Source organism: Callorhinus ursinus, unplaced genomic scaffold, assembly GCF_003265705.2.
Source record: "Callorhinus ursinus isolate GAN/ISIS: 27379988/994484 unplaced genomic scaffold, GSC_fseal_2.0 scaffold27, whole genome shotgun sequence".
NCBI lineage: Eukaryota > Metazoa > Chordata > Mammalia > Carnivora > Otariidae > Callorhinus > Callorhinus ursinus.
The window spans coordinates 9318847-9346286 of NW_027397089.1; the positions used below are offsets into that span (position 1 = coordinate 9318847).

At 35.6% G+C, this 27440-nt stretch overlaps 2 protein-coding genes across 7 annotated transcripts in view; one reads left to right on the top strand and one right to left on the bottom strand.

Moving 5' to 3' along the window:
• The window catches only part of DNAI7 (dynein axonemal intermediate chain 7), a 60005-nt gene that overhangs the window by 30949 nt on the left and 1616 nt on the right, over nucleotides 1–27440 (top strand). For 4 of the 6 annotated variants that reach the window (XM_025879712.2, XM_073877835.1, XM_073877836.1 and 1 more), the window contains 5 exons: nucleotides 17216–17291; nucleotides 19803–19963; nucleotides 22458–22614; nucleotides 25381–25595; nucleotides 26378–26545. In XM_025879712.2, the coding sequence (XP_025735497.1) occupies nucleotides 17216–17291; nucleotides 19803–19963; nucleotides 22458–22614; nucleotides 25381–25595; nucleotides 26378–26545 (777 nt within the window). The remainder of the gene's footprint in view (nucleotides 1–17215; nucleotides 17292–19802; nucleotides 19964–22457; nucleotides 22615–25380; nucleotides 25596–26377; nucleotides 26546–27440) is intronic. The other 2 variants (XM_073877839.1, XM_073877838.1) reach the window with 2 other exon arrangements.
• Nucleotides 11975–27440, bottom strand: part of IRAG2 (inositol 1,4,5-triphosphate receptor associated 2) — a 59930-nt gene continuing 44464 nt past the window's right edge. Inside the window, exon 22 of the mRNA XM_025879699.2 lies at nucleotides 11975–13407. Within this exon, the coding sequence (XP_025735484.1) occupies nucleotides 13305–13407 (103 nt within the window). The 3' untranslated portion in view covers nucleotides 11975–13304. The remainder of the gene's footprint in view (nucleotides 13408–27440) is intronic.

The following is a 27440-nucleotide window of genomic DNA, read 5'->3' on the forward strand; positions in this document are numbered from 1 at the left end:
CCTCTCAGGTGGCATGGTAGCTTCACTAGATAGAGTTCAACAATATTTACAGTTCTCCTGCCTTTTCCGAACACATTGGGTGATTATTCTCCTCACCCCCATGAAGTTAGGCATGACTAGGACTTGCTTTAGCTAATAAGATGTGAGTGGAAGGGACATACTGATTTCTAAGGGGAGTGGGGAATAAGGAATGAGTAAATGGGCCCTGGACTTCACAATAATTAAATATGCAGTAAAAAACAAAATGAAAACCCATTAACTTAAAATTTGACAGGATTTGTGGTTGAACATTCATGAAAACAATTAAAAACAAGGTAACAAAATGGTTGTACGAAAAATGTGTCTAAAAATGTTTGGCCTTGATCTGATTCAAAATACTGGATAATTTCTTCCCCCTCAAGTTCCTTTGATTATAATTAATATTTAATGAAAACACACCAACATTTTATTCAAGAATTTCACATTATTTGAAAATTGTGAAATAATAATTAGAAAACATAATTTGATTACTTGAATTGACATGGCTAACACAATTCTTTCTTATGCACATGTCTGTTAAAGTGGCCTTATGCAGTGATAATTTGTTATAGTTCTGTTAATGTTGGAAATAATTTTATATTAAAAATACAAGCCTATAAGTGCACTGTAATTCGGAACAGTGCAATTACAGATTTTTCAAGGTCTGTCATTTGTTACAATAAGGAGTTATTTCCTTTACTCTCAACTAGTGAGCTCAAAGGTACCAAACTAAGCTTTCCTCAGTTCAAATGGCTCTTACCAATGTTTTTACATCTGGTTTTTCCATTATTATTTAATGCTTTATTGAACAATTTCAACTTATAACGATAACTAAAGGTATGCCAATGGCTAGTGTTGATAATGCCACAAAAGTACGCCCAGGAAAAGCATTCTACCCCGTGGTAAAATGCATGTTTCGTGGAATATTGAAGCTGTCCTCAACTAAATAGTCTAGGAAACCCAGAGTAAAGATCAGCAGGCAATGAGTGATATGGAAGAAATAGTTTTATTTTATGAAACTTCTCCACAGCCTGGGAAGCTTGACCAACAGTTGTATGAATGGTAGACAGGGAAACGTGGCTGGAGGAAACTGTTATCAGGGGATTTCAAAAGAGAAAATTGCCCAAAAGATGAGTAACATTAATTCACTTAGGGCCCCTACTTTCCAGGAACCAAAACTCATATCACACCAAACAGGCAGTGTGTATAGAAGCTTATGCATGTGTGCTCTATCATCCTTCCAAAAACCCCAGAGCATTCTGAGAAAGTTTATATGAGTTCCACAGAAGCAGAAGGATCCCACAGTAATGGTTAAGTGTGCCAAGGCAGGAAGGAAAAGCCATCTCCTGTGCTGAGGGAGGATTAATGGGGCGGGATCAGGCCCCGGGAGCAGGAACTGCTTGGAGTGAAGAATCCCCCAGGCCCTTGATGTGCTATGCTGGGTAGGAAAGGAGAGAGAGCAGATTTTAACCATGGTCAGCTGGGCCTACTCTTGCTACCAATTCTGAACAGTGTAAACCACCTTTTGTAAGTGTGAGTAGCCTGCAGAGGGCAAAAATCACTGGATATATAAAAAGAATCAACAGCTCAAAAGAGGAGGACGAAGATAAATTGTTGGAATTTATTTGGGGGGGGGAAGTAAAAGAAAGGATGGAAAGAAGTAAGAGTTTCAAATTCTGTAAAAAAGAAGTTCCAGAAATTGAGACGGGAAAGGATGGATTTAATATAATAATTGCCTTGGGATTTGAAATTAATTTTTATTTGTATTTCACACTACAGATTAAAAAATTAAAGTTTTAAATATAAAAACAAACTAATCAAAACTCAGAATGATACAAATATATGAGGAGAACATAGGAAGTTATTTTATTATCTTTACAAGAAGGCCTTTCTTATCAGTGCATTAAAATCAAGACCATAAAAGGAGACTGGATTCAAACATTTGTATAGCCAAATAAACCTCTCTATGAAGAAAGTTGAAAGATGACGAAATGAGAAAACTAAACATATAAAACAGGGGATTAATATTTTGATATAAAGAGCTCTTACAAATTGGTAAGATAATTTCCTAATGTAAAATTAGGCAAAGGACCCGAGTAGGCAGATGAAAGGAGAAATGCAACTAGCCAATGAAAAAATGAAAAGCTACAGAATCAAATAAGTGATCAAATTAGAAGCAACATTATACCCTGTCTTCTTAGGTTTAGCATGAAGGGGAGAAGGCATTTTCACTTACTGTTGTTAGAAATGTAAATTTGTACCATCTTTCTGAAGTGCATTACTATGTAAATGTACCCATTTTAATTTTAGTAATTTATTATGAAGTAATAGAACAAGTAAATAAAAATGTGCTACAATGTTTTTTGAGATATTTTTACAGTAGCAAATATAGTCTACAGAGTGATTATCAAATAGTCAACAGTCAAATATTAGTGGCCATTCAAAATGATATAAATTTTATATACTTCTTTTAAATTTTAAATTTTTACTTTTTTAAATTTTAAATTATTGAAATAAAAGTGACATACCTATTGTTTCAGGTGTATGACATAATCATTTAATATCTTTACTATGAAATAATTATCACAATAAGTCTAGTTAACATCCATCATCACACAGTTACAAATATTTTCTTCTTGTGATGAGAACTTTTAAGATCTCTCTTAGCAACTTTCAAATATACAATACAGTATTATTAGTTACAGTCACCATGCTGTACATTACATCCCCAGGACTTATTTTATACCTGGAGTTTTTTACCTTTTAGCCATCTTCACCCATTTTACTCTCTCTGCCCCCCAATATCTGGTAACTGCCAATGTCTTCTCTGTGTTTGACTTTGTTTTTGTTTTTGTTTAGCTTCCACATGTAAGTGAGATCATCTAATATTTGTTTTTCTTTGACTTATTTCACATAATGCTTTCAAGGTCCATTCATGTTGTCACAAATGGCAAGATTTCCTTTTTTTTTTTTTTTTTGGCTTAATATTCATTTGTGTATATATACCATGTTTTCTTTATCCATTCATCCATTGGTGAACACTTACATTGCATCTATGTCTTGACTAAATAATGCTGTAGTGAACATGGAGGTGCATATATCTTTTCAACTTAGTGTTTTTATTTCCTTTGGATAAGTACCCAAGAGTGGAATTATGGGATCATATGGTAGTTCTACTTCTAATGATTTTGAGGAAGCTACAGACTATTCTCCATAGTGGTTGCACCAATTTACATTCCCACCAATAGTGCGCAAGAGTTCCTTTTTCTCTGCTTCCTTGTCAACCCTTGTTATTATCTTTTTGAAAATAGCTATCCTAATGGGTAAGAGGTGATATCTCATTGTGGTTTTGATTTGCATTTCTCTGTTGATTGGTGATGTTGAGTACCTTTTCATGTACCTATTGGCCTGTTTCATGTACCTAAATGTCTTCTTTGGAAAAATGTCTACTCAGATCCTCTGCCCATTTTTATATTGGATTGTTTTTCACTATTGAGTTATGTAGATTCTTTATATATTTTAGATAGTAACCCCTTATCAAATATAGGATTTGCAAATATTTTCTTCCATTTGGTAGGTTGTCTTTTCATGTTCTTGATTGTTTCTTCTGTTCTACAGAAGCTTTTTAGTTTGATGTAATCCCACTTATTCATATTTGCTTTTGTTGCCTTTGTTTTTGGTAACCAAGACTAATGTCAAGGAGTTTACCACCTATGCTTTCTTCTAGGAGTTTTATGGTTTTAGGTCTTATGTTCAAGTCTTTAATCCATTTTGAGATTTTTTTTTAAAGGATTTTATTTGAGAGAGAGAGAGAGTGAGAGAGAGAGCATATGAGAGGGGGGAGGGTCAGAGGGAGAAGCAGACTCCCTGCCGAGCAGGGAGCCCGATACAGGACTCGATCCAGGGACTCCAGGATCATGACCTGAGCCGAAGGCAGTCGCTTAGCCAACTGAGCCACCCAGGCGCCCTATTTTGAGATAATTTTTGTGTATGATGTAAAGTGTTCCAGTTTTGGGGCGCCTGGGTGGCTTAGTCGTTAAGCATTTGCCTTCAGCTCAGGTCATGATCCCAGGGTCCTGGGATCGAACCCCGCATCGGGCTCCCTGCTCTGCAGGAAGCCTGCTTCTCCCTCTTCTACTCCCCCTGCTTGTGTTCCCTCTCTCTTTATGTCTCTCTCTGTCAAATAAATAAATAAAATCTTAAAAAAAAATGAAGTGTTCCAGTTTTATTCTTTTACATATGGCTGTCCAGTTTTCCCAGCACCATTTATTAAAGAAACTGGTCTTCTCTCATAGCATATTCTCAGGTCCTTTTCTTTTTTTTAAGATTTTATTTATTTGACAGAGAGAGACACAGTGAGAGAGGGAACACAGGCAGGGGGAGTGGGAGAGGGAGAAGCGGACTCCCAGCCGATCAGGGAGCCCGATGGCGGGGCTCAAACCCAGGACCCCAGGATCATGACCTGAGCTAAAGGCAGACGCTTAACTACTGAGCCACCCAGGCACCCCTCTCAGGTCCTTTTCATAAATTAATTGACCAGGCATGGATGAGTTTATTTCTGGGCTCTGTAATCTGTTCCATTGACATATGTGTTTGTTTTATGCCAATATAATACTGTTTTAATTACTATAGCTTTGTAATATAATTTTAGATCAGGACATGCGATGCCTCAGCTTTGTTCTTCTTTCTCAGGATTGCCTTGGCTATTCAGGGTCTTTTGTGGTTCCATACAAATTTTAGGATCATTTGTTCTATTTCTGTAAAAAATGTCATTGGAATTTTGATAGGAATCATACTGAATCTGCAGATTGCTTTGGGTAGTATGGACTTTTTAACAATATTAATTCTTTCAACCCATGAGCAGAGAAGATCTTTCCATTTATTTGTGTTTTTAATTTCTTTTATCAGTGTTTTAGAGTTTTCAGTATATGGGTCTTTTGTTTAAATTTATTCCTGGTATTTTATTCTTTTTGATAGAATTATAATTGGATTGTTTTCTTGATTTCTCTGATAGTTTGTTTTTAGTATATAGAAATGAAACTGATACTTGTATGTTGAGTTTGTATCCTGCAACTCTACTGAATTTGTTGATAAGTTCTAACAGGTTTTTGGTGTAGTCCTTAGTGTTTTCTGTATATAATATCATGTCATCTGCAAATAGTGGCATTTTTACTTGTTCTTTTGCTTGACTAATTGCCCTGGCTAGGGCTTCCAATACTATGTTGAATAAAAGTGGTGAGAGTGGGCATCCTTGTCTTGATCTTAGAGCAAAAGCTTTCAACTTTTCAGTGTTGGGTATGATGATTGTGAGCTTGTTATATATCGCCTTCATTATGTTAAGGTACATTCCCTCTATACCTACTTTGTTGAGAGTTTTTTTCAAAAATGGCTGTTGAATTTTCCCAAATGCTTTTTCAGCATCTACTAAGATAATCGTATGATTTTTATCCTTCATTTTTGTTAGTGTGCTATTTCACATTGATTGATTTCTGGATGTGAACCATTCTTGTATCCCTATAATATAGTGTATGACCCTTTTAATGTATTGTTGAATTCACTTTGCTAATATTTTGTTAGGATTTTGCAGCTATGTTTATCAGGAATATTGGCCTGTAATTTTCTTGTGGTGGTCTTGTCTGGTTTTAGTATCAGGGTAATGCTGGCCTTGTAAAATGAGTTTGGAAATGTTCCATTTTATTCCATTGTTTGAAAGACTTTGAGAAGGATTAGAATTAATTATTCTTTAAATATTTGGTAGAATTCATCAGTGAAGCCATCTGGTCCTGGATTTTTGTTTGTTAGGAGGTTTTTGATTACTTATGCAATTTCCTTACAAACAGTTGATCTATTCAGATTTTCTGTTTCTTCAAGATTCAGTCTTGGCAGGTTGTATGTTTCTAGGAATATCCATTTCTTCTGGGTTTGTATATTTTGTTAGTGTGTAATTGTTCAGACTAGTCTCCTATGATCCTTTGTATTTGTGTGGTATCAGTTGTAATGTCTCCTCTTTCATTTCTGATTTTATTTATTTGTTTCTTGGTGAATCTAGCTGAAGTTTTGTCAATTTTGTTTTTATCTTTTTAAAAAAATAGCTCTTTTATTGATCTTTTCTATTGTTTTCTTAGTTTCTACTTCATTTATTTCTGTTCTGATCTTCATTATTTCCTTCTAATTTTAGGCTTCGTTTGTTCCTTTTCTAGTTCTTTGAGGTCTAAAGTTACATTGTTTATTTGGAATCTTTGTTGTTCCTCAATACAGGCATTTATTGCTATGAACTTTTCTTTTACAACCCCTCTTGTTGCATCCCATAGGTTTTAGTATGTTGTGTTTCTATTTTTATTTGTCTCAGGGCATTTTTTTTTTAATTTCTCTATTGATTTCTTCTTTGACCCGTGGGTTGTTCAGTAGCTTGTTGTTTAATCACCACATATTTGTGAATTTTCCAGTTTTCTTCTTGTAATTGATTTCTAGTTTCATAACATTGTGGTTGGAGAAGATGTTGATATGATATCAGTTTTCTTAAATTTATTAAGACTTATTTTGTGGTCTAACATATGCTATATCTTGGAGAATGTTCCACATGCACTTGAGAAGAATGTACATTCTGTTGCATTTGGATGGAATGGCCTGTATGTGTCTGTTAAGTCCATCTGGTCTAACATATTATTTAAGGCCAGTGTTTCCTTATTGGTTTCTGTCTGAATGATCTAATAATTGATGAAAGTGGGGTATTAAAGCCCCCTACTATTATTCTATTGCTGTCTATTTCTCCCTTTAGATCTGTTAATAATTGCTTTCTATATTTAGGTGCTCCTATGTTGGGTATATAAATGTTTATGTTATATGTTCTTGTTAGATTGACCCCTTTATCATTATGTAATGACTTTTATCTCTTATTAGTCTTTATCTTAAAGTCTTTGTCTGATAAAAGTGCAGGTACCTTATCTTTCTTTTGGTTTCTGTTTGCCTGGAGTATTTTTTTCCATCCCTTCACACAGTGTGTGTGTGTGTGTGTTTGTCTTTACATCTGAAGTGAATCTCTTAGGCAGCCTATGGATAGGTCTTCTTTTTTTTATGATTTAGCCACTCTATGTCTTTTGATTGGAGAATTTAGCTGGTTTACGTTTGAAATAATTATTGATAAATATTTACTTACTGACATTTTGTTCATTGTCTTCTAGTAATTTTGTAAGTCCTCTGTTCATTCTTCTTTTCTTGCTCTCTTACTTTTGATTTGTGGTGGTATGCTTCGATTCTTTTCTCTTTAATCTTTGTGTGTCTATAATAAGTTCTGTGCTTTGTGGATACTGTGAGGCTTACATAAAACAACATATTTATAACAGTCTATTTTAAGTTGATAACAATTTAAGTTTGAACACATTCTAGAACTCTATATTTTTACTCCCACCATGTTTGATGGTTTTGATGTCACCAATTACATCTTTTTATCTTGTGTATTCCTTAACAAATTATTGTAGTCATAGTTATTTTTACTACTTTTCTATTTTGACCTTTATAGGCTTTATGAGAAATTGACTCACCATCTTTACAACATTAATTATTCTGAATTTTACTATATATTTACCTTTACCACTGAGACTTCTACTTTCTTGTTTTTTCCTGTTACTAATTAATACCCTTTTGTTTCAGTTTGAAGAAGCCATTTTAACATTTCTAAGGCTGGTCTAGTGGTGATGAACTCTTAACCTTTTGCTTGTCTGGAAAGCTCTTTATCTCTTCTCCAGTTCTGGATGATAACTTTGCCAGTTATCATTGTGGCAGGTTTTTTGTTTTTTTGTTTTTTTGTTTTAGCACAGTAAATTGTGACACTCTCTTCTGGACTGCAAACTTTCTGCTGAAAAAAATTTGCTCACTGTTTTATGGGGGCTACCTTGTATGTCATGAAATATTTTTCTCTTGTTGCTTTTCAGATTCTCTCCTTGTCTTTTACTTTCGACACTTTAATTATGTGTCTTGGTGTGGGTCTCTTTGGGTTCATCTTTTTTGGAACTTTCTGGGCTTCCTGGATCTGGATGTTTGTTTTCTTCCCCAGGGTAAAGGAAGTTTCCAGTCATTCTTCCTTCAAATAAGTTTTTTACCCCCTTCTCTCTTCTCCTTCTGGGACCCCTATAATGTGAATGTTGGTCTGTGTAATGTTTGTAAGTCTCTAAAGCTATCTCCACACTTTCTCTCTCTTTCTCGGCTCTGGTTGGGTGAATTCCACTGCCCTGTCTTTGAGTTTATTAATTGTAATTTTCAGTTCATTTATTGTATTCTTTAGCTCTATTACACACTCTTATATTTTTCTATCTCTTCATTGAAAATCTCACTTTGTTCATCCCTTCTTTTCATCGTGGTGAGTTATCTTTATGACTATGGTTTTGAACCCTTATCAGATAAACCACTTATCTTCAGTTCAGTAAGGTCTTTTCTGAGGTTTTATCTTGTTCTTCCCTTTAGAATATATTCCTTTGTTTCTTCATTTTACTTGACTCTCTGTGTTGGTTTCTGTACGTTAAACAGCCACCTTTCCCAGTCTTGGAGTGGCCTCATGTAGCAGATAAAATGTATCATTCAACCCTGCCCTAGCTCTTCATTGTCTCTTGATCTTTTGTGATTGTCCAAAGCAGCCTACTTTATTTTTGGTGGCTCTCAGTAGTTGAGTTTCCCAAAGTCTCAGTCAGCAACCTAGGTTCAGGCTAATTGGAACCCAGGCCTTCGGGTAGCAGCTTTTAAAGTATGCAAATATACATCTTTCAAGGGACTACTGGAGGAAGGATATTTTTGTTTGCTCCCGCTGAGCTAAGCCCTGCGGTGATAGCCGGTTAAGACTGTTTCTTTCTTTGCAACTGTTTTGTTGAACTCATGAATACAAGCCCCACTGGCCACCATCCCCAGGCAATCAAGAGGTGTCCCCTGGGCAGCAGCCACAAAAACCAGGGAACTAGGGCACCAGGCACGTGTACGAACTCCCCTCTGCTAAATACTGGTGCTCTAGAGCCCGGGGGCGGGGGGGGGGTGCACGGGGCAGAGAGACCCCCCACTGCAGTCTCTGGGGAGGATTACAGTTGGCCCTTAGATGTGTTTTTAATTAGGAGCCTGCCCCTCAGGCCACAGCTATTTAGATAAGTTAATAAGCCTCTTTCACAAAAAGACTAAGCTCCTGGGTCTTTTGCCTCTCTGCTATGCCCTGGGGATGGTGGCCAGTTAAGAACCCTTTCTATATTTGTTATCGTCTTATGGGACTCTTGTATGTGAGCCCTGCTGGTCACCAGAGCCAGGCAATCTAAAGGTGTCCCCTTGGGGGGCAGCTGCAAAAATCACACACAGAAAAAGGTTACAAGCTCCTTTCTGGGAGATCCTGGAATCTGGAGCTAGACAGAGGGAGAACACAGAGATGGTACCCACTGGCTTCTGCTTTTGAAGAGGAATTCAGTAGGCTCCTAGATGTGTGTTAAATTAGATGCCCGGCCCTCAGGCCTGTGCTTTAAGATAAGCAAATAAGCCTCTTTCCCAGAAAGGGTGATTTTCAGTCAGCAGCTTCTGCACTAGGCCCTGGGGATGGTAAGTCATGCACAGGAACCTTTTAACTTTTTCTCAGCTTGCTATATAGCCATGTGGGTTTTGTAGACACAAGCCCCACCGGCTGTCAAAGCTAGGTATTTTAGGGGCTGGTCTCCCAATTGCAGGTTTTAAAAGTTAGGGTGCTAGATAGGGGGTTCAAATGCTTCAGTCCTCAGCGAGAAGATGGTGTTTATGTATTCCCTCCTGATTGTGGGTCACTGCAGGGAGGTGGGATTTATGGCAAGATTGTATCTCAGCCTTTCCTGCCCACTTTGATGTGGGTTTTTTCTCATTCACCCGATGTGTGGGAGTCACTCAGCTAGTTTTGGGCGCCCCCCTCCCCGCCCGGCCCCAGAGGAAACTGTTCCATATGTAGCTGTAGTTTTGATGTGTCTGTGGGAGGAGGTGGGTTCAAGATCCTCCTACATCACCATCTTGAACTGGAACCTATATACTTTTATATAGAAAGATACCAAAAATATATTGTTAAGATACTTATTCAAGTTACAAAATGGTATTAGCCATAGGATTCTGTTTTGTGAGGGGATTTTTGTTACTTGTTAATGCATAGAAAAAAATCTGGAAGGCTTGTCACCAAACAGTGGCTATTTTGGTGGTCAGGTGTAGGGGGTGTGAGATGATTCTATATTATCAGTGATTTTAAAAATTTCTTTACTCTTATATATTGTTTGCATTTTCAAAAAGCAAGTACTCAACACACTTTTTTCCCCACACATTACTGTTCTAATAGAAAATGAAACAATGTATTTCCTTTGTTTATTTTAGAGGGAGAAAGTTCCTAAGCTTCTGTGATGTCCTGTTTGCTATTTTGTCATTGTGAAATTCTCTTCCACCCATCATCCTTGTCCACTACACCTAAATTCTCTTTGTCTTTAAAGACTTACCTTAAATTTTACCTCTATAGAGTTTTCCCCTTCAGGCTAGATTAGATGTCTCTACTCCATTCTCATTCCGTTTAATTATCAGAATTCTTAACCTTAAACAATAATTATGATCTTGAGGACAAGAATATCTTGACAGAGTTTGTATTTACTATAAGCACAGGGCCTGGTACATGGTAGGGGCTCAGAGAACGTTTATTTGAAATAAGTGAATGAATGTATGGTTAAGTGATTAAAAGTAGACCCTGACTTAAGTCTGATTTGTTGTGAACAACCTACATAAAAGAACAGCCACCCATTTTAAGGAATCAGCCACTATCTGCATTTAAGTTATTCTGTATTAGAGATGCTTAAGACCCTTTCAATTACAGTTGAGTGTGCTGGGAACCACTTATACTATGTTTAGGGAATCTTCAAGCTCGTCAATAGAGATTCTTGGGACCCTGTTCTCAGCAGTCCCGATCCCTGTAGTGATCTGACAGAAGTGGTGATAGGGAGGCTTCACTTCCACCACAACGCCTCCGGAAATGTGCCCCTTGTAGTCCATTTGGAACTCAGAATGAATTTGAAGCAATATATATGAAAAGCAATTAGGTTTGTATTCCTATATTATAATCACAGCAGTATAGGGACTATCATAACCCTAAATGTCAGCCACAACATTGTTTTGTTTGGCAAGGGTATTCTAAATTTTTTTAATTGGCATGTAAATTTCATGAAATTTAACTTGTATATTTCTGGGTACATGAGTTTGTTTAAGTGTATGTGTATATTAGGGACTACCTGTCACATCAGTAGGAAAACTTAGTATATTTTGGCTTTAGAGGAAGAGACTTCTTTATTTTTACAACTTTCTTTTTTCATTTAGGGTAAACTGCTTACCTTTAAAATTTTAGGTTGGCATATTTTAATATAAATATATTTCCCCTATCTTTTTAATGAATTTGGAAGCTGATTGCAAGACAGATTATTAGTATAATAATGCAGGAATTACCCAAGATATCCGAGTTGTATGTGATACATGATATGATCACAAATAACAAGTATTTAGCACCTTGTTAAAAAAATTAAATCTCTTTGAAGATGATCCGGATTATCTTTTTTTCCATAGGTCTATTAAGAACTTTGCCACTAGGGGGCTCTTAATACCATATTTTTAGTTAATTTAAATGTGTAATACTAATACAATAAAATTATAGGTGTTGGGTAATATTGTCTTCCCAATTTATATATCTTAGAAAATTTTTAGAAAAGCCTCGTTGTCACACATTTATGAGACATTTTTTTTTTTAAAAGATGATAGTCACCTTCAGAAATATTGTAGTGATCTAAGAGGCATGCATGATATATGGGCCTTTGAACTTTTTAAAGCTCAAGTTAAAAATAGTCTTTGTCTTTAAGATACTCTAAAAAGATACAAAATTTAACAAATATGAGTAGATATATATAAAACATTATTAAGCACCTTCTATAAGAAATTCAACATGATCTTTATTTTCAATGAACTAACAATCTCGTGGAGAACAGTAACAGTTACCATATATTTTGATATGTGCAATGAGAGAGATTATGGATGGGAATTAAGAGATCACATTTAATCCAAAAGAAAAATAGAGTGAATAGAAGAAGTCTTCTCTGATGAGGTAACATTTGAACTAAATCTTTTGATAGGCATGGAGAAGTTTAGATGAGAAGGAAAGGAAATTATTCTGGTTATGGGGAAAAGTGTGAAAACATGAAATATCCTTAGAGATTCAGGTACTTCTTGGCATCATGATAAATTTAAAATCCATGAGAATAACCATAATCCATGTAAAAAATATAGCATTAACATTCAGTGACCTTCAACTTCCCACAAATTTCCTTCAGTGACCCATTTTCATGGTCAGACCCTGGACCTTGTGCTTATTTCTTTACTCAACAAATATTTATTGAATGTCCACCTATGTATGCAGGTACTGTTCTCTCCTCAAAGGACAATGATGAAAGGGCAAATGAGATTCTTGCTCTCATGATTTATATACAAGTCACAAGAAACCAACAATAAATAAGAAAAACTGGAAAACAGTAGTAAATATCATGCACAGAATTAAACAGGATTATGGAAGTGACTGGTGGTAACTAGATTGGGTGGTTGGGGGGGGGGCTTGTGTAATGAATTATTAATTAAGCTGAGAATGACTAGAAGGAATCAGCTATTGTAATAGGGTAAAAATATTCTAGTCTGAGAGTACAATTACTACAAACATCATGAGACAGAAATGAGTGCCAGGTAAGGCGGCCAGTGGCCTGACATATGGTGGAAGGAGGAAAGTGGTGTGTGATGACATCAGAGAGGAGAGCGGAAGCCAGAAGAAGCAGGGCTTTGCAGGCCAGAGTAAGAAGTTAAGGTGGGAAGCCATTAGAGGGTTTAAGTGGGAGGGTGGCATGATCATGATTTATAGCTTTGCAAAGTGATTCTGGCTACTATGTAGAGAATGGATTGTGCAGGGCCAGAGTAGAAGCCCAGCATCTGGTTAAATAGCAGTGGGGAAGCATGAGAAGCAGTGGTGCTTGGTTGAAGGTGGTAGTAAGAGACATGGAAAGGTGGATATGTTTGGGACATGTTTTGCAGGTAAAATAAATAATCCTGTGGAGTTTTTATTTTGGGAAACTAAGCAGATGGTGATACAGTTTACTAAGATGCACAGGAATGGGCTGAACTGGTTGAGAGTGACAGTGAAACAAGAGTTCTATTTTGGGCATGGTACTTCGGGGACACACAAATGGAAACGTCAAGTAGGCAGATGTGAACCTGGAGCTCTGAGCAGTCAGGCACAGCTACATGTCCACGTGTGCATTGTGCGCTGCACTTCTACAGTTGAGCAGTACAGATGGTGGTGTCCCGAAGAGCATCACTAGCGTAGATCTGGAAACCACTGGCCTACAGATGGTATAAAGCCATGGGAATAAATGAGACTTCAGCAAACTCAGGATAATCATCCTTAGCTTTTTGACAAGATGAAGCAAATGACACTGTATTTTCAAAATTCATTTTAATTCCTTATGAAGAACCAATTCTAACAATTTATTCTGAAGCTCTAAATTTAAACCACCTTTTGATGAAAAAATAGGATTTCAGATCAATGAACTTCCTTTATATAGATATTCTTTTGATGGACAATAGAATTCTAGACCAACTTGTAGTCAGTGCTGATGTTTTGCAGATGTGCAATATTAAGATCACCTACTGCACTGATAATTGTTGATATCAACATATACTGTCTCATCAAATACATGCATGATTTTTGTGACTTTTGATTGGTTTAGTTATGTTTTTACATTTAAATCTTTTCTCCATCTGGAATTTATTTTAGTGTAAAGTGGGAAGAATCTAAATTTATTTTATTTCAAATCTTAGCCAACTGTCTCAAAACACTTACCATATGAACCTAGGTTTTTCCTATTGATCTGAAATGCCAAATGCTAAATTCCCAAGTGGATCATGAGATCTATTTCTGGAATCTCTATTCTGTTTCCACTGATCTTATTCATGATCCAGGTTGTTTTATATCAAATTCAAATCATGTATATATTAAAATTTTTCCATGTTACAATATCTGCACATTTATCAAGTTGCAATAAAAAATACTTTGCTAGTGTTCTTTGAAGTTCTTCCCACATTATAAGCCAATTCCTGTATCTTTTGAGCCCAGGTCTCACTGCCTGTTTCCAGGCAAACAGTTTTTAGAAAGTGTTGTTTTTATAGATTTATTATACATGTATAAATTTAGTGCAATTCAGGTAAAAATTCCAGTTGGTAATTTTTGAGACTTGACAAAGCACTACTGAAGTTTATTTGGAGAAGAAGAAAAAAAAATCCATGGAAAATAGCCAATTTTGTAAAACAATTATGATGAAACAGGACTTTTCATGGTCAGATATAAAACATAATATGAAGAAAAACATTTTTTTCAGCTTCATAACTAACGCAAGGAACTTCATAATGTATAAAACTATGAAGGATTATATTGTCAACAGATGCGGTTTGGAGCTTAAGTTTTGTGCAGGAGTCCGTTCTGGTGGCACAGCTGCAATGACAGGAAGACTTCCTGGAGGAGTGAGCAAGATGAAGGAGCTTGCACCAGAATGTAAATTGACACACTGCTTCCTGCATCAAGTGGTCTAGCTTCAGAAAAAAATCAGTTGAGCTAAAGAGTAACATAAAATAGTAAAAATTCTGAATTATGTAAAGTAGTATGTTAAATACCAGATTATTCTGTTATGTGATAACACAGAAGCTGATAAATTCCTGTTGTTGCCTGCTGTAGTACTGTGGTTATCAAGGGAAAAGCTCCTTTGAGAAATCTAAATTTTTAGTTTTCCTGCAAGGTAAGAAACCAGTTTGGTCTAAACTCTGAAGAATTCTCAACTTTTTGAAGATGTGAATTGGAAAGCCTGCCTTGCTTATTGGCCTGGTATCTTTGGTATTTTTAATGATCATAATCCTTCCTGTAAGAAAGAAATGCAACTGGCTTTTTAATGATAATGTCAAAGGCCACCTGGATGTCCATGGGCACCTCAAATTCAACATATCCACAATTGAATTCACTACTTTTCCCCCAGACTTGTCCTTCCTCCTTGTCTTTTCCTGATAACTGTATCACCATGTACTTTATTACCTAAGCCAGACACCTGAAAGTCAGCCTTCACCTGTCCCTTGTCTTCTATATCAAGTTACCATCCAAGTTATGTTGATTCTACCTCTGTGTCATCTCTCATATATGCTCCTTCTAATGAACCTGATTACTTCTACCTTGAGTTAGGCCCTGATCCTCTTACTTTGGACTTCTTACTCTCCACTGAGGAATCCATTCGTCAGCTGGCCACCAGAATACTCTTTCCAAATGCAAACTTCTTCACTCCACTTTCCTATTAAGTCCTTTTGGGGCTCTCTTTTACCCATAGGAGAAATTCTAGTCTTTAGAGTGTCATCTAAACTCTACACTCTGGCCCCTGTCTCTCTCCAGCTTCAGATTTTTACACCTTCTCAGTATGTCTCACCTCAATCATACCTGAGTACTTGGGGTGTTTGGAACTCTGTTTTGCTTCATGCCTTTCTGCCTTCACTCACACTTGGAATTCTATCCCACCATTTTTTCAGGAAGACCTAATTATCTTTCAAGATTTAGTTCAAACTTTACCACCTTTGGGTAGCATTTCCTATCTTCACTCACTCACGGAATATTAACTATTCCTCCTTTATATTCCTATTATGGATCCCCTGACTTTTTACTGTAGTACCCACAAAATTGTATTATAACTATTCGTTTACCTGCTTTCCTTAATAGACTGGGAGCACCTCGAGTCAGGGACCTTTTTTGTTGTTGTTTATTCCTAGTATCTGGCAATGCCTGTACAATTTAGGCACTCTGTTAAAATTCTTTCAATGAATGAGTTGGTGAATGAGAAGTTTCAGAGGTGCCATGGAAAGGGTTGGCAGAGAATGGAGTAGTTTTTAAAACTGGTCAAGAGGAAGACACAGGACAATACAGTGACAAGAATAAGCGAAATAATTTATTAAGGGAGACTAGGCTCTGTATGGTGGTTGAGGATGAGACACATGATGGGATTAACTAGCTTCTGACTAAAATTCTGATACAAGATTTTTCTATTGCTCTAGAAGTACAGATGGTATATGGGGTCAAATGAAGTTTACTGGATATCATCCAGTTAGCAAATATTAGCACACACAAGCCAAATTTTTACAGTGTATACAGCTTTACTGTGTACAAAATTCTTCTATTATTTTATTTGATTCTTAAAACAGTTATTTCCCTAAGCTTCAGTTTCCTTTTTTTGTAAAATGAAGATAACAGCCATCTCTTAGGATTGTTTACACGTTGTGTTATTATGTCTGGCACACAGTTCAGTATCCAATATGTTGGTAAAGCAGGAATTTGAGGCCCAAAATGGTTCAATGACTTGCTCAAGGTTACAAAAGTAAGTTAGTGGCAGATTTAGATATACATTCTAGATCTTATGTCCTCCTGTTGAAATGCTCACTTTACTACACTACAGCATAGTATCTTGTACATTACTTGGTGCATGGCATCTTTAATTTCCTTGAGAGGCTCACCCAAAAGCGGGCTTTGGAATCAGTCTATCAGCGAGCTGATTGCCACAGTCAAGGAAAATCTAAATCTTGGCTAAAATCAAAATGTAAATATAAATATTTCTATAGCTTGCATTGCCTCCTCATCTATTTTATCCTTGATGACTGTCATCAGAGAATCTGAGCAGACTAGCTCCTGCCCTCGTGAGGTTCTGTGGAGATATGCTCTCGTTTTCACTGATTTTTAAAACACTGTTTTTGAGGGAGCCTGGGTGGCTCAGTTGGTTAAGCGACTGCCTTCGGCTCAGGTCATGATCCTGGAGTCCCGGGATCGAGTCCCACATCAGGCTCCCTGCTCGGCGGGGAGTCTGCTTCTCCCTCTGACCCTCTTCCCTCTTGTGCTCTCTATCTCTCATTCTCTCTCTCTCAAATAAATAAATAAAATCTTTAAAATAAAATAAAATAAAATACTGTTTTTGAGTCCATTTTTTCTGCCAGAGCGAGTGTCAGTTTGGGGCCCAAGAATTAAAGTAGCAGGCATCCGAAGTAGAAACTGGAGCAGAGAGAGAGTGAAGAATGAATCTGGGCTGCAGCAGACACTGACAAGCATACCCATCTGTCCTTGTGTTTTCTGTAGAGTTTTGTCCAGGAAGAACCTGAAGCCACAAAATTTGAACTGGAGATGAAATTATTAAGTGAAACAGTTTTATCAGGTATTCTTCTAAATTACATTTGTAGAATTTAACTTTATTGGGATATTCCTGCTTACAACAGAAATGCAGGGTCATTATAAAAAAGTTCAGATGTTGCAGAATATATTTAAAGTGAAAATTCTTCATAATCCCTCTTCTGAAATAACCAATATGAACAGAATTTCTCCTATTTGTATTTCTTCTCTCTGTAGCTCTCTTTTGATTTTTAATGAAACCATGAAATACCATACAAATGTTGAAAGTTACTTTTTTATCAATAATATTTGTTATTTTATGTAACATATTCTACATACATACATAGAACATAATGCATATTCTACTTAAATGAATAATATTCAACACTATCCTAAGTTAGAACACATTAATAAACTTACTTTTTAGTAGCTATATAATTCCATCCAAAATGGAAGATTCTTTAAGTCTTTATTGATAGTAAGGTTATTTCTAATTTTTTATTATTACAATGTTGTAATGAATATTCACAAACACACATACATAATCATAAATTTCTCAGCACTTTTGTATTCAATCTTATCTTGGAAAATAGAAATTTGAGAGAGTTTAAAAATGTCAGAATGATAGTGATGTCTAATTTGCAGATCTTTTAGTTTGAGATTTATGTACATCACTTCCCAGGAACTTCTAAGAAATTTTCTACATTCAATAGATTCTATAGATTTCTTAGCATATTTGTCATAACATACTTCTTGTCTACTTCTTCACTTTTTCCAACACACTTGTTTCAGCAGCCAACTAGGTTTATATCTTTAAAACTTTTCTATAACCTTGAGGAGGTAATTTTCCTGCTAGAATTAGGATACTATAGTCCATGAATCTCTGTCAATAATATTGAGGTTTTCTATATGGTAATCCCTGAATAATATATATATATATCATAATTGTCTGAAATTGGATACGGTATTCTTTTTCTTTCTTTTTAGGTAAATGGATTATTAACTAGATAAATTTGAAAATTAAAGTCTGCATTTTATTGAAGGTATACAGGGGAAAAAGGACAATTGCTTAACTGGAATTTTCTTTGCATATTGTCATTAATTTTTAGTGTCTGATCTCCATGGGTTAAATTCAGTGACTTCTCAAGTGTGCTTCCTTTCATGGGAGAGGAAAATTATAATGATAAATAATAAGACTAACACATCCTAAGTTTTACTCTGTGTCTGGCACCAGTTCTAAGCTTTTTACATGTATTAACTCACAACTCCCCCAAATTCAATAAGGTAGATATTAATATCTCTTTTGTAGAGGAAAGGGAGAAAAGACATGTTAATTAGCGTATCTTGCATAAGGTCACACAGCAAGTAAAGGGTGGAACCTATAAGTGGTCTGATTTCCCTTTCTTATCTAGAGCACTACACTGAAAGACTTTTGGTGATAGGTCTTAGTGATATGTGACTTAAAATATTCCCTTGATTGTTCACTGAGAATTATGGAATTATAGAATTTCCCCATAAAATTTCTAAACAGAAGGGATTATCCAGTTCAGTTCTTCACTTTAAAGCCTCTATCCTGTTTTTTTTTATGAGCTGGGCCTGTTTTTGTTGAAAAAGAAAATTAGCTTTAATATATGGTCCAAAATTTATGTTTTTCACCATTTTACTTTCTTTTTTCAGATTTTTAGCCCCATAGTGTCCAATTTAAAAACATTAATTTATCAGTTATCAAATTTTGTCTTAATTCACTTTTTCATATTTTTATAATAAAGGTAGCAGAATATGCCACCCCAAAATATGCCACTTTGGCATAAGGATATTTTAAGTTAAGAGCGACTGAAAAGGTGCAGATGTAAGAAAAGCTGCCTACCCTCCTATCTGCCTAAAAACAAGACATAAAATTTCAAAGGTGTCACTCCTTCTCTCTCTACCAAGAGGGACAATGGTTAATGCCCAGAGATAACTTCAGACCCTGTCAGCCTAGAGAGAACCAGAGGAATCTGCATAACAAACTTTACTTACTAGTCCTTTTCTCTACCCTCAAAAACCTAAAACTCCTTTCCTTTGTCATTTCCCCACAAGTTTGTTGTTCTTGGTTGAAGATGCTGTATAAAACAGAGTGCTGAGCCACCTCTTCAGATTACTCATTTTTCCCTGGGTAATCTCCCATGTTTACACGAGGTATACATAAATGAATGGTTTTTTCTCTTGTTAATCTTTTATTATAAAAGTTCAGCCGAGAACTCAGAAGGAAGAGGGAAAATTATTTTTCCTCCTCTACAATATATTTTTGAAGTTATTTTAATAGTAACATGCTTATTACATACAAATTCTTAAAGTTTTGGTATACAAACCACAAATGGAGCCCTCCCTTTATCCTACCATTATACATGTTTATTACTACTTTGAAGGTTAGCTTTGTGAATAGTTTTGAATTAACCACTTTTTGACATTTTAGTAGCTAAATACTTTGTTTCCAGTATCAGAATTTTTTCCTTTCCCTCCTAATACCAAAATGTTACAATCTCTTTAGAAACTAAATTAATCTGATTAATTTTAGCACAGTTGTTGCTGATAGAGAATGCTAATGAAAAGCCGTGTTTCTTTGAAGACAATGAGGTTGATTTATGCCAATTCACAACCCTGGGTGGAGTGTACCACTTGGATATTTTGGAGCTTCCCCCACAGTGTAAACCAATGAAAGGCTGGATGATTGTGGAAGTAGGTTGATTTTTGAATCAAATTTATGAGTAAAATAATTTCTCACACTTTTATCTTAAATGATCTAACATCTAATGAACTTTAACCCTATTCAGCAAGCATAAAGAGAAAAACTAATTTTAAACTGTCTTGAATTTATAAAATTTAAATCAGATACTAAAGGAAAGGACTCTAAAATAATACGAATTTTGAAACTATAATTCATGCATGTTAATTGTAAACCTATGTTTAGATTGTGCCAGTTTGGTCTTAATGATAGTCTATTTAAGATGCTGGCAAACTTTTTCTGTAAAGGGCCAGATGGTAAATATTTCAGCTTTGTGGCCATACCAGCTCTGTTGCAACTCTCAGTGCTGCCATCGTAACAGTAAGACAGCCATATATAAATGAAAACTTTATTTACAAAAACTGGTGGTGGGCCAGATTTTCCAGGGGCCATAGTTTGTGTACCCTGGTCTAGATCAGTGGTTCCCAACATGTGGTCCCTTGACCAAAAGCATTAGCATCATCTGTGAATTTTCTAGAAATGCAAATCCATGGGCCCCATTTCAGTTTTACTGAATCAGAAAGTCTGGAGGTGAGGTTCAGCAGTCTGTGTATTAGCAAAACACACCTCAAAGTTTGAGAACCACTGGTCTGGATCCTTGATGTATAAAGTGTGGTCCATGAGCCAGCAGCATCAGCATCACCTAGAACCTTGTTAGAAATGCATAATTTGGTGCTTCACCTCAGATCTACTGAATCTGAATTTTAAGAAGACCCTCAGGTGATTCATATGCACATTTAAGTTTGAGAAGCACAGATCCAGGTGATGGCAATGTTGCTGATCCATGCTCCACACTTTTAGTAAGGAGGCTAATGACAGCAGGTGTTAGATCATTTTTAAAGGATTCCTCACTCCTGTTTCAATAAATAGTAACATTTGCCCTGGTATTGACTTGGTTTATTTTAACTTTACTTCATGGTGGCTTGTGTCCCAAATATACCCTGTTATATTGTCATAGACCCTTCCTCCTTCCTTTTTTGCTTTCCAGCCTTTCTGAGTTCTTCCCCTCCCTCTCGTTCTGTCTCTCCGACCTCTTTCTCTCTCTCCTTCAGCACATCATGTGCATAGACTGCCAGGCACTTCTCACCCACAGTTCTACTATTAAGGACCTTGGTACATTCTCGTAATAGAGTGGTATTTCTCAACTTTTATTCTTTTCCCCATTATCGCCTAAGGAGCCTTTGTAGACATTTTCTTTCCTAGCCACCCACCCCATGAAATTTTAATACCATAGATATACAATATATTTGTGTATGTACTAAATAGATAGCTGTGCTTTACACCTAAAAGAGTATGATTTTTTTCATGCCCCCCAAACTAATTTTCACCCCCTTGGGGATGATACTGCTCTTCCTTTCCCATTTCTCCCCCAAGTGAGAACGCACTTACTAGAGCCTGCCTGAGGTAGATAACCTGGTCTGTAGCCACTTTGAACAATCTATTCGAATCAGCTCTTCCTACCTCAGGGTTACTTGAAGGACAATGGGGAGTCACAGAAAGGCATCTCTTTGGGGAAGGTAGGCCTTCAAAATTCTTTATCCATAGGAAGGGCCCAGCCAGAGGTAGGGTTTCCAAGAATTCATTCAAAGATCTGTTCTTGAATTTTGTTGGTGTCCTGATATCACCATTCCATGTTCTCCACTTGAGCCTGAAGTATCCTCCTTTACGCTTGTTTTTCCCTTCTCCAACAAAGAGGTCTTCTTTCTTTTATTCAAGTCTCTTTTCAGTAATCTTCTACCTCTAGAATTTTTACCTATCCAGTTTTTTTCCTCTATTTTTTTTACCATTCTTAATCTTCCCTACCCTTCCTTCCCTAGATCTTTCTCTGCTGTGTTCAAATAATGGACAAATCTTCGTCCCAGGGAAATCTGCTGTTGGCTTAATTTACTTTCTCTCTCCAGCTTTATTGAGATATAATTGACATAAAGCATTATATAAGGGTACCAACGTGTGATTTTTAATTTACTTTCATCCATTTGTTTCTATACTTCTCACAATGTTTGCTTATATTCTTTTCTCTCTTCACCTATACACCCTAACCAAGGTATTAGAATCTGAGATTTAGGGTCCTATAGCTCTGTTATTGAATTGTGGTGCCTCCTTGAGGTCATTTTGTAATCTTTGGCAAATTCTTTGATTTCTCTAAGTCCCAGTTATCTCTGTTAAATATATGTCTTGTAGGATTACTTGGAGGAATAAAATGATGAGTAAGTCCCAGCATAGAACCTGGACCATAGGAAGATTCTGTAATTCAGATTTAGTGATTTTTTTTTTTCCTCCTCAATCATCTTTTAATTTTGTTGTGACATTTTGTTAGTCTTTAGTTAAATGAGACCAATCTTCAGCACTTATTAGGAATAATTATATATAGTTTAGTCAGCAATATTTACATATTTAATTGTTACCAGTCAGCTTCTAACTTGATGTTATTTTGGTCATTTTTAAAAGATACTCAAAGAAGGATTGCAGAAATATATCTATCCTCCAGAAACTACAGAAGACGTTGAAACAGAAAATGCTTTCCCACCCATAGAGGTCACACTTGAGGTTCAGGAGAATGTAATCTTTTTTGAGGATCCTGTGGTTGCAAGGTGGGATGCTGAAGGTACAGCAATACCTTAATCAGCTTTGATAATTATGTAATGAAAAGAGCTATAACACAAATCCTTAAAACAGAAAATACAGTGTGTAAACTCTGCATCTCTAATCTTACACATTTCTATGGCAACTCTGGAGTCTTTGCTTTGTTTGCTCTTGATGGAAATGAATAGGGATTGGAATTTATTTATTGAATGTTACAACTGTTAGTTGCTGAAGTCTTAGATCTGCCATAATCTCTGAACAATTACTTATGTCATTATGTTTTAAAAGAATAATAAATTAACAAAAATATCAAAATAGTAGTACACATGAAAATAAATAAATGAAAAACCTACTCTCTCCTGAAATGACTGCACAATTCAGATTGGTGTGATTAAAATTTATTTTAATCTTAATAACTTAGAAATTGCACATCTTATTACAAACAAGTACTGGAGATAGGGAGTGAGCCATTGGGAAACCCGAGACAGAAGAACACTAGCCACTTTCTGCCTCTTTATAACTTCTGATTGTGGAACCATGGGAAATTATTGGTTATCCAGAATGTGAAATAAATATCAACAAAGTCAGAAGTACCAGCAGAAATACAAGCTAATGATTTACTAATCATTAACAAATACCTCATTTGGGGTTGGCTGGCTCAAGTCTGAGAAGTCTTGGTCTGGCAAATTAGTGCATGCAGGTTTGAGGCTGCTAGAGGAAAAAGGTTTAGCTTTACTTTTAATGTGAAGCATTTTACATTCATATTTATGGAGGAATTTACTTGGTGACAGCTTGGGAACAGATCATAAAGGCACAGAGCTATTACTTAATCCATTTATGTAGTCAAAGGAGCAGAGAATTTAGGAATTTCTCTACCAGGAAGGGTAAATGTTATATAGTTTAAACTTTTTTTTTATGATAGCTACAGTAATCCACATTTTTGGTTGTATAGACATAGACACAAGATATTTATATTCTAAAAATAACTTATGAATTAATAACAGTATAGGTCTATCAAAACATTAAATTATAAAACAACAAAATGAACAATTAGGTAATTTCTTCCCTTCACGTTGCTTTAGGAGTTTCACTTTTCCTTTAATGGTAATGTTTTTAAATATTTACTATGTTAAAAATTATTCACATTAAATTAGAATTAGACAAGATAAGTTATCCCACATGATTCAGGGAAATATAATGTGTAAAATTTGTCTGACTGCAGTAATTAGAGATCAGTAATATACAATTCCAATAATTCTTCCCATGGGGAAACTTTTTTCCAGGAAATACTATAAATTTGGAGAGTTTATTTATAGGTGATATTTAATTTTTACCTTTAAAAAATTATAGTAATTTTGTTAATGTAAAAACAAAAAGAGGAATTATGACTTAGTTTATCAATATAATTGTATTTGTTATATTGAATTTAAGAGTTAAAAATAGTGAGTGGAACCCTGCATGTGAGGAGAAAGCCACGTGGAGATGGAGAGAGCATTCTAGGAAGGGAATGACTCATGTATTCCATAATCATGCTACACAATAAGAAATACAGAGTAAATGGGACATAGTTCCTTCCTCTAGGAGTTTTCAAAGTTGTAGGAGAGGCAGACAGGGAAAAGCCTCATAATACGATACAGTAAGGTGCTATAATAGATAAAAGTGCTATGGAGCAGGACAGTGGGTCCACCTGGAGCATTAAGGAAGACTTGTCATAGTATGGAATATTGAACTGGGCCTTGAGAGACTAAGAGAACATTGGCATGCAAGTGTTTGTGTGGATGTACATTTTCCTTTTTCTTGCGTATATACCTGGGAATGGAATTGCTGGGTTGAATGATAAATTTATGTTTAACTTTTTAAGAAACTGTCAAATTGTTTTTCAGAGTAACTGTACCATTTTACATGCCCGCATTATATGAGGTTTCCCACCTTTCACATCCTTGCCAACATTTGTGATTATTTTTTTATTCTAGCCTTTCTAGTGAGTATGAAGTGGTATTCCTGGGGTTATAATTTGAATTCCCTAATAACTGATCATGTGGAGCATCTTTTTGTGTGTGTTTATTATCCTTTACTAGATCTTCTTTGGTGAAATATTTACTCAAATCTTCTGCCCATTTTTAAATTGTGTTGTGTTTTATTAGTAAGTTGTAAGAGACACAAAAGACCACCCACATATGATTGTATTTATATGAAAAGTCCAGAAAAGACAAATCTTTAGAGACAGGAAGTATATTAATGGTTGCCTGTGGCTAGAGGTGAGAATGGGAATAATTAACTATAAAATGGACATGAGGGATCTTAAGGAGAGAATAATAATGTTCTAAACTGGATTGTGGTAATGGTTGCACACCTGGGTGAATTTACTAAAAATATATACTTAACATGGGTGAATTTTAAAGTTTTTTTTTTTTTAAAACAAGATGAGGAGGGGTTCTCTAAAGGATTAAGTAATCTAGGAAGAAAGAACTGCATGTGCAGAGGCTCAGTGGTATATGATGCTGTTGGAGGAGGGGGAAAAAAAGCATAGCTAAAACCAGGTGTAGGAAGTGCAAGGGATGAAGCCAGAGACATGAGTCTTCATTCTGAAGGCCTTATATATCATGCTGAGGAGTTTGGATTTGATCCTGTAGACAGTAAGAACCTCCCAGCAAAAGTGGTTTTTGTAGAGATTCTCTTCTAAATGTAAAAGATAAATTTATACACCTTTGCAGTTATTTGGGTGGTTTCATTCATCTTATTTTTGTATAGAAAAAATAAAACTGTTACTCTCTTCCTTATTATGAAGGTAAACATTGGCAAACTGATGGCATCAGCAATGTCTCTTACAAATCAGAAGAGAGACTTATAACATTCAGCCTAGAAACTTTTGGCCCTGTTACCTTGATTCAAGATTCTCATATTAACATGCCGTTCCAGTCATGGGAACTAAGACCACTTGATGTGAATAAAGTACTTTTGACTGTGACTACAGTATTTACTGAGATTCAAATACAAATTAAGGTAAGTCACAATTATAGTAAGTCACATGAGAGCGGTAAACCGCTTTGATGACAGTAAAAGTATGTCAAAGTAATCAGTCAGTGGTGATTTACCTATTGAAATCGGTTATAAATATACTTTGAGCCATAATTTCTAAATGAAATAGTGATTGGATAGGTAATAACATATAACAAGTGATGTGCAAATTTGTACCCTAAAGTTAGTAGAAATAACTAATTATTTAAATAATTTAAAAATAAATAAACCAATTAATGAAGCTACAAGCCTGCTGCAGTGTGACTTCGAGAGAGTTTTTGATCCACTCTAAAGAGGCTTCCTCCTTAAAACCAGATGAGAGATGTGAACTCTGTACACTTTCAAATTGCCACTTTGCGAACTTTAAAACTGGATAATTTTGCATTGTTATGTTAAACCTTGTATGTCGAAAAAAATTATCCTTAAAAGTTGCAACATGAATAGCTATCAAATAGCTTTTGTAATTCAATGTGACCATATTCAGTGTTCTTAGATCATAACTCATACAATGGGTGGAGACCTGAGAGAGCTTTTAGTCCCTTGATTTGTTCAGATAAAGCCCCCAAAGGGTTGACCGACTGACTGGTTGGGATAACAAGGGAGACTTTATGTGAGACTTCTCAGAGCTGGCCCAAAACATATCCATCCTGCATTCTTTTTAATACAGAATGAGCTAAAAAAAAAAAAAAAAAAAAATAAATTTATGAAGAACCTAAAGGCTGGAAATGGAATAATGATGTAATTATCTTTCTTCTTATTGAAACTAGGAAAACCTCTGCATGTTAGCATCAATCAAACTAAATAACAAAAAGCATTCCTCTATTTTGGAAGGAAAATGGATGACTCCTATTTCTTTTATTTGTGCTTTGAAAGAAGCTGGATTGAATATCTTCCCTAGTGGACACTCTCATTTTTATGTTGTTATAAATTATAAGGTAAGAACAAATCTTTCCAAATTTAATGTAATGGACATTTAGAATGTTAGCAAGTATTGAATGTTATGTAACTCTTCAGGTACATTTTAGGTTTTCTATATTCACTTACACAGAATTATGGTTAGGAAGGAATAAATGGCAACACCAGAAATCCAGGGTTCTCTCAAGTTTAATAATCTTTCCCAAGAAAGTAAGCCTGTAGTATGATCTTCGTATTGACAAATGGAGCCTTACCCACAGCTGGTCAGTGTAGTGCAAAGGTAGTTAGAGCAACTTTGCATTTTGTGTATTTTCTTTCTTCTTCCAGGCTGGATATATGTAAGATTTCTTAAAAGAGTAAATGACTCAGCAGTTTCCCAAACATGACAAATTAGGCAAAATTAAACACATAAAAGGACCACTGATATACAGAACCCACTTCCTTCCATTTCTTGAGAGAGGCTCCCTGTCTGCATACTGCTTCATGTTACTCATAAGACTTTAGTTAAATAAGATCCTTCCATGTTAAACTGTGTGCTCCGTGAGGATGAGGACTGTTCTTTCATCACCTATGATTCTTCTAGCACCTAGCATATTCCTTGAATCAGATGTTTAGTAAATATTTATGATATATAAATGAAGCCAAAGTAGGCTCTAATCATGAAAGATGTTCTTGGCTATAGAACTCGTTTATAATATACCAGAAAATGACAATGTAGGTAGCCATATAACATCTGAAAATAATATCACTAAGAGTGTGTACATATGTGTAGGGAAAAAAAACACATTGGTTTTAGTAACTCAATTGCCAGTTACTCTACAAATGCTGAATGTTGTGTACTATTCATCTCAATATTCAAGAATTTTTTTTTCTGAATGCTTATATTCTAGGCATTGTTTTAGATGCTTAGGATCC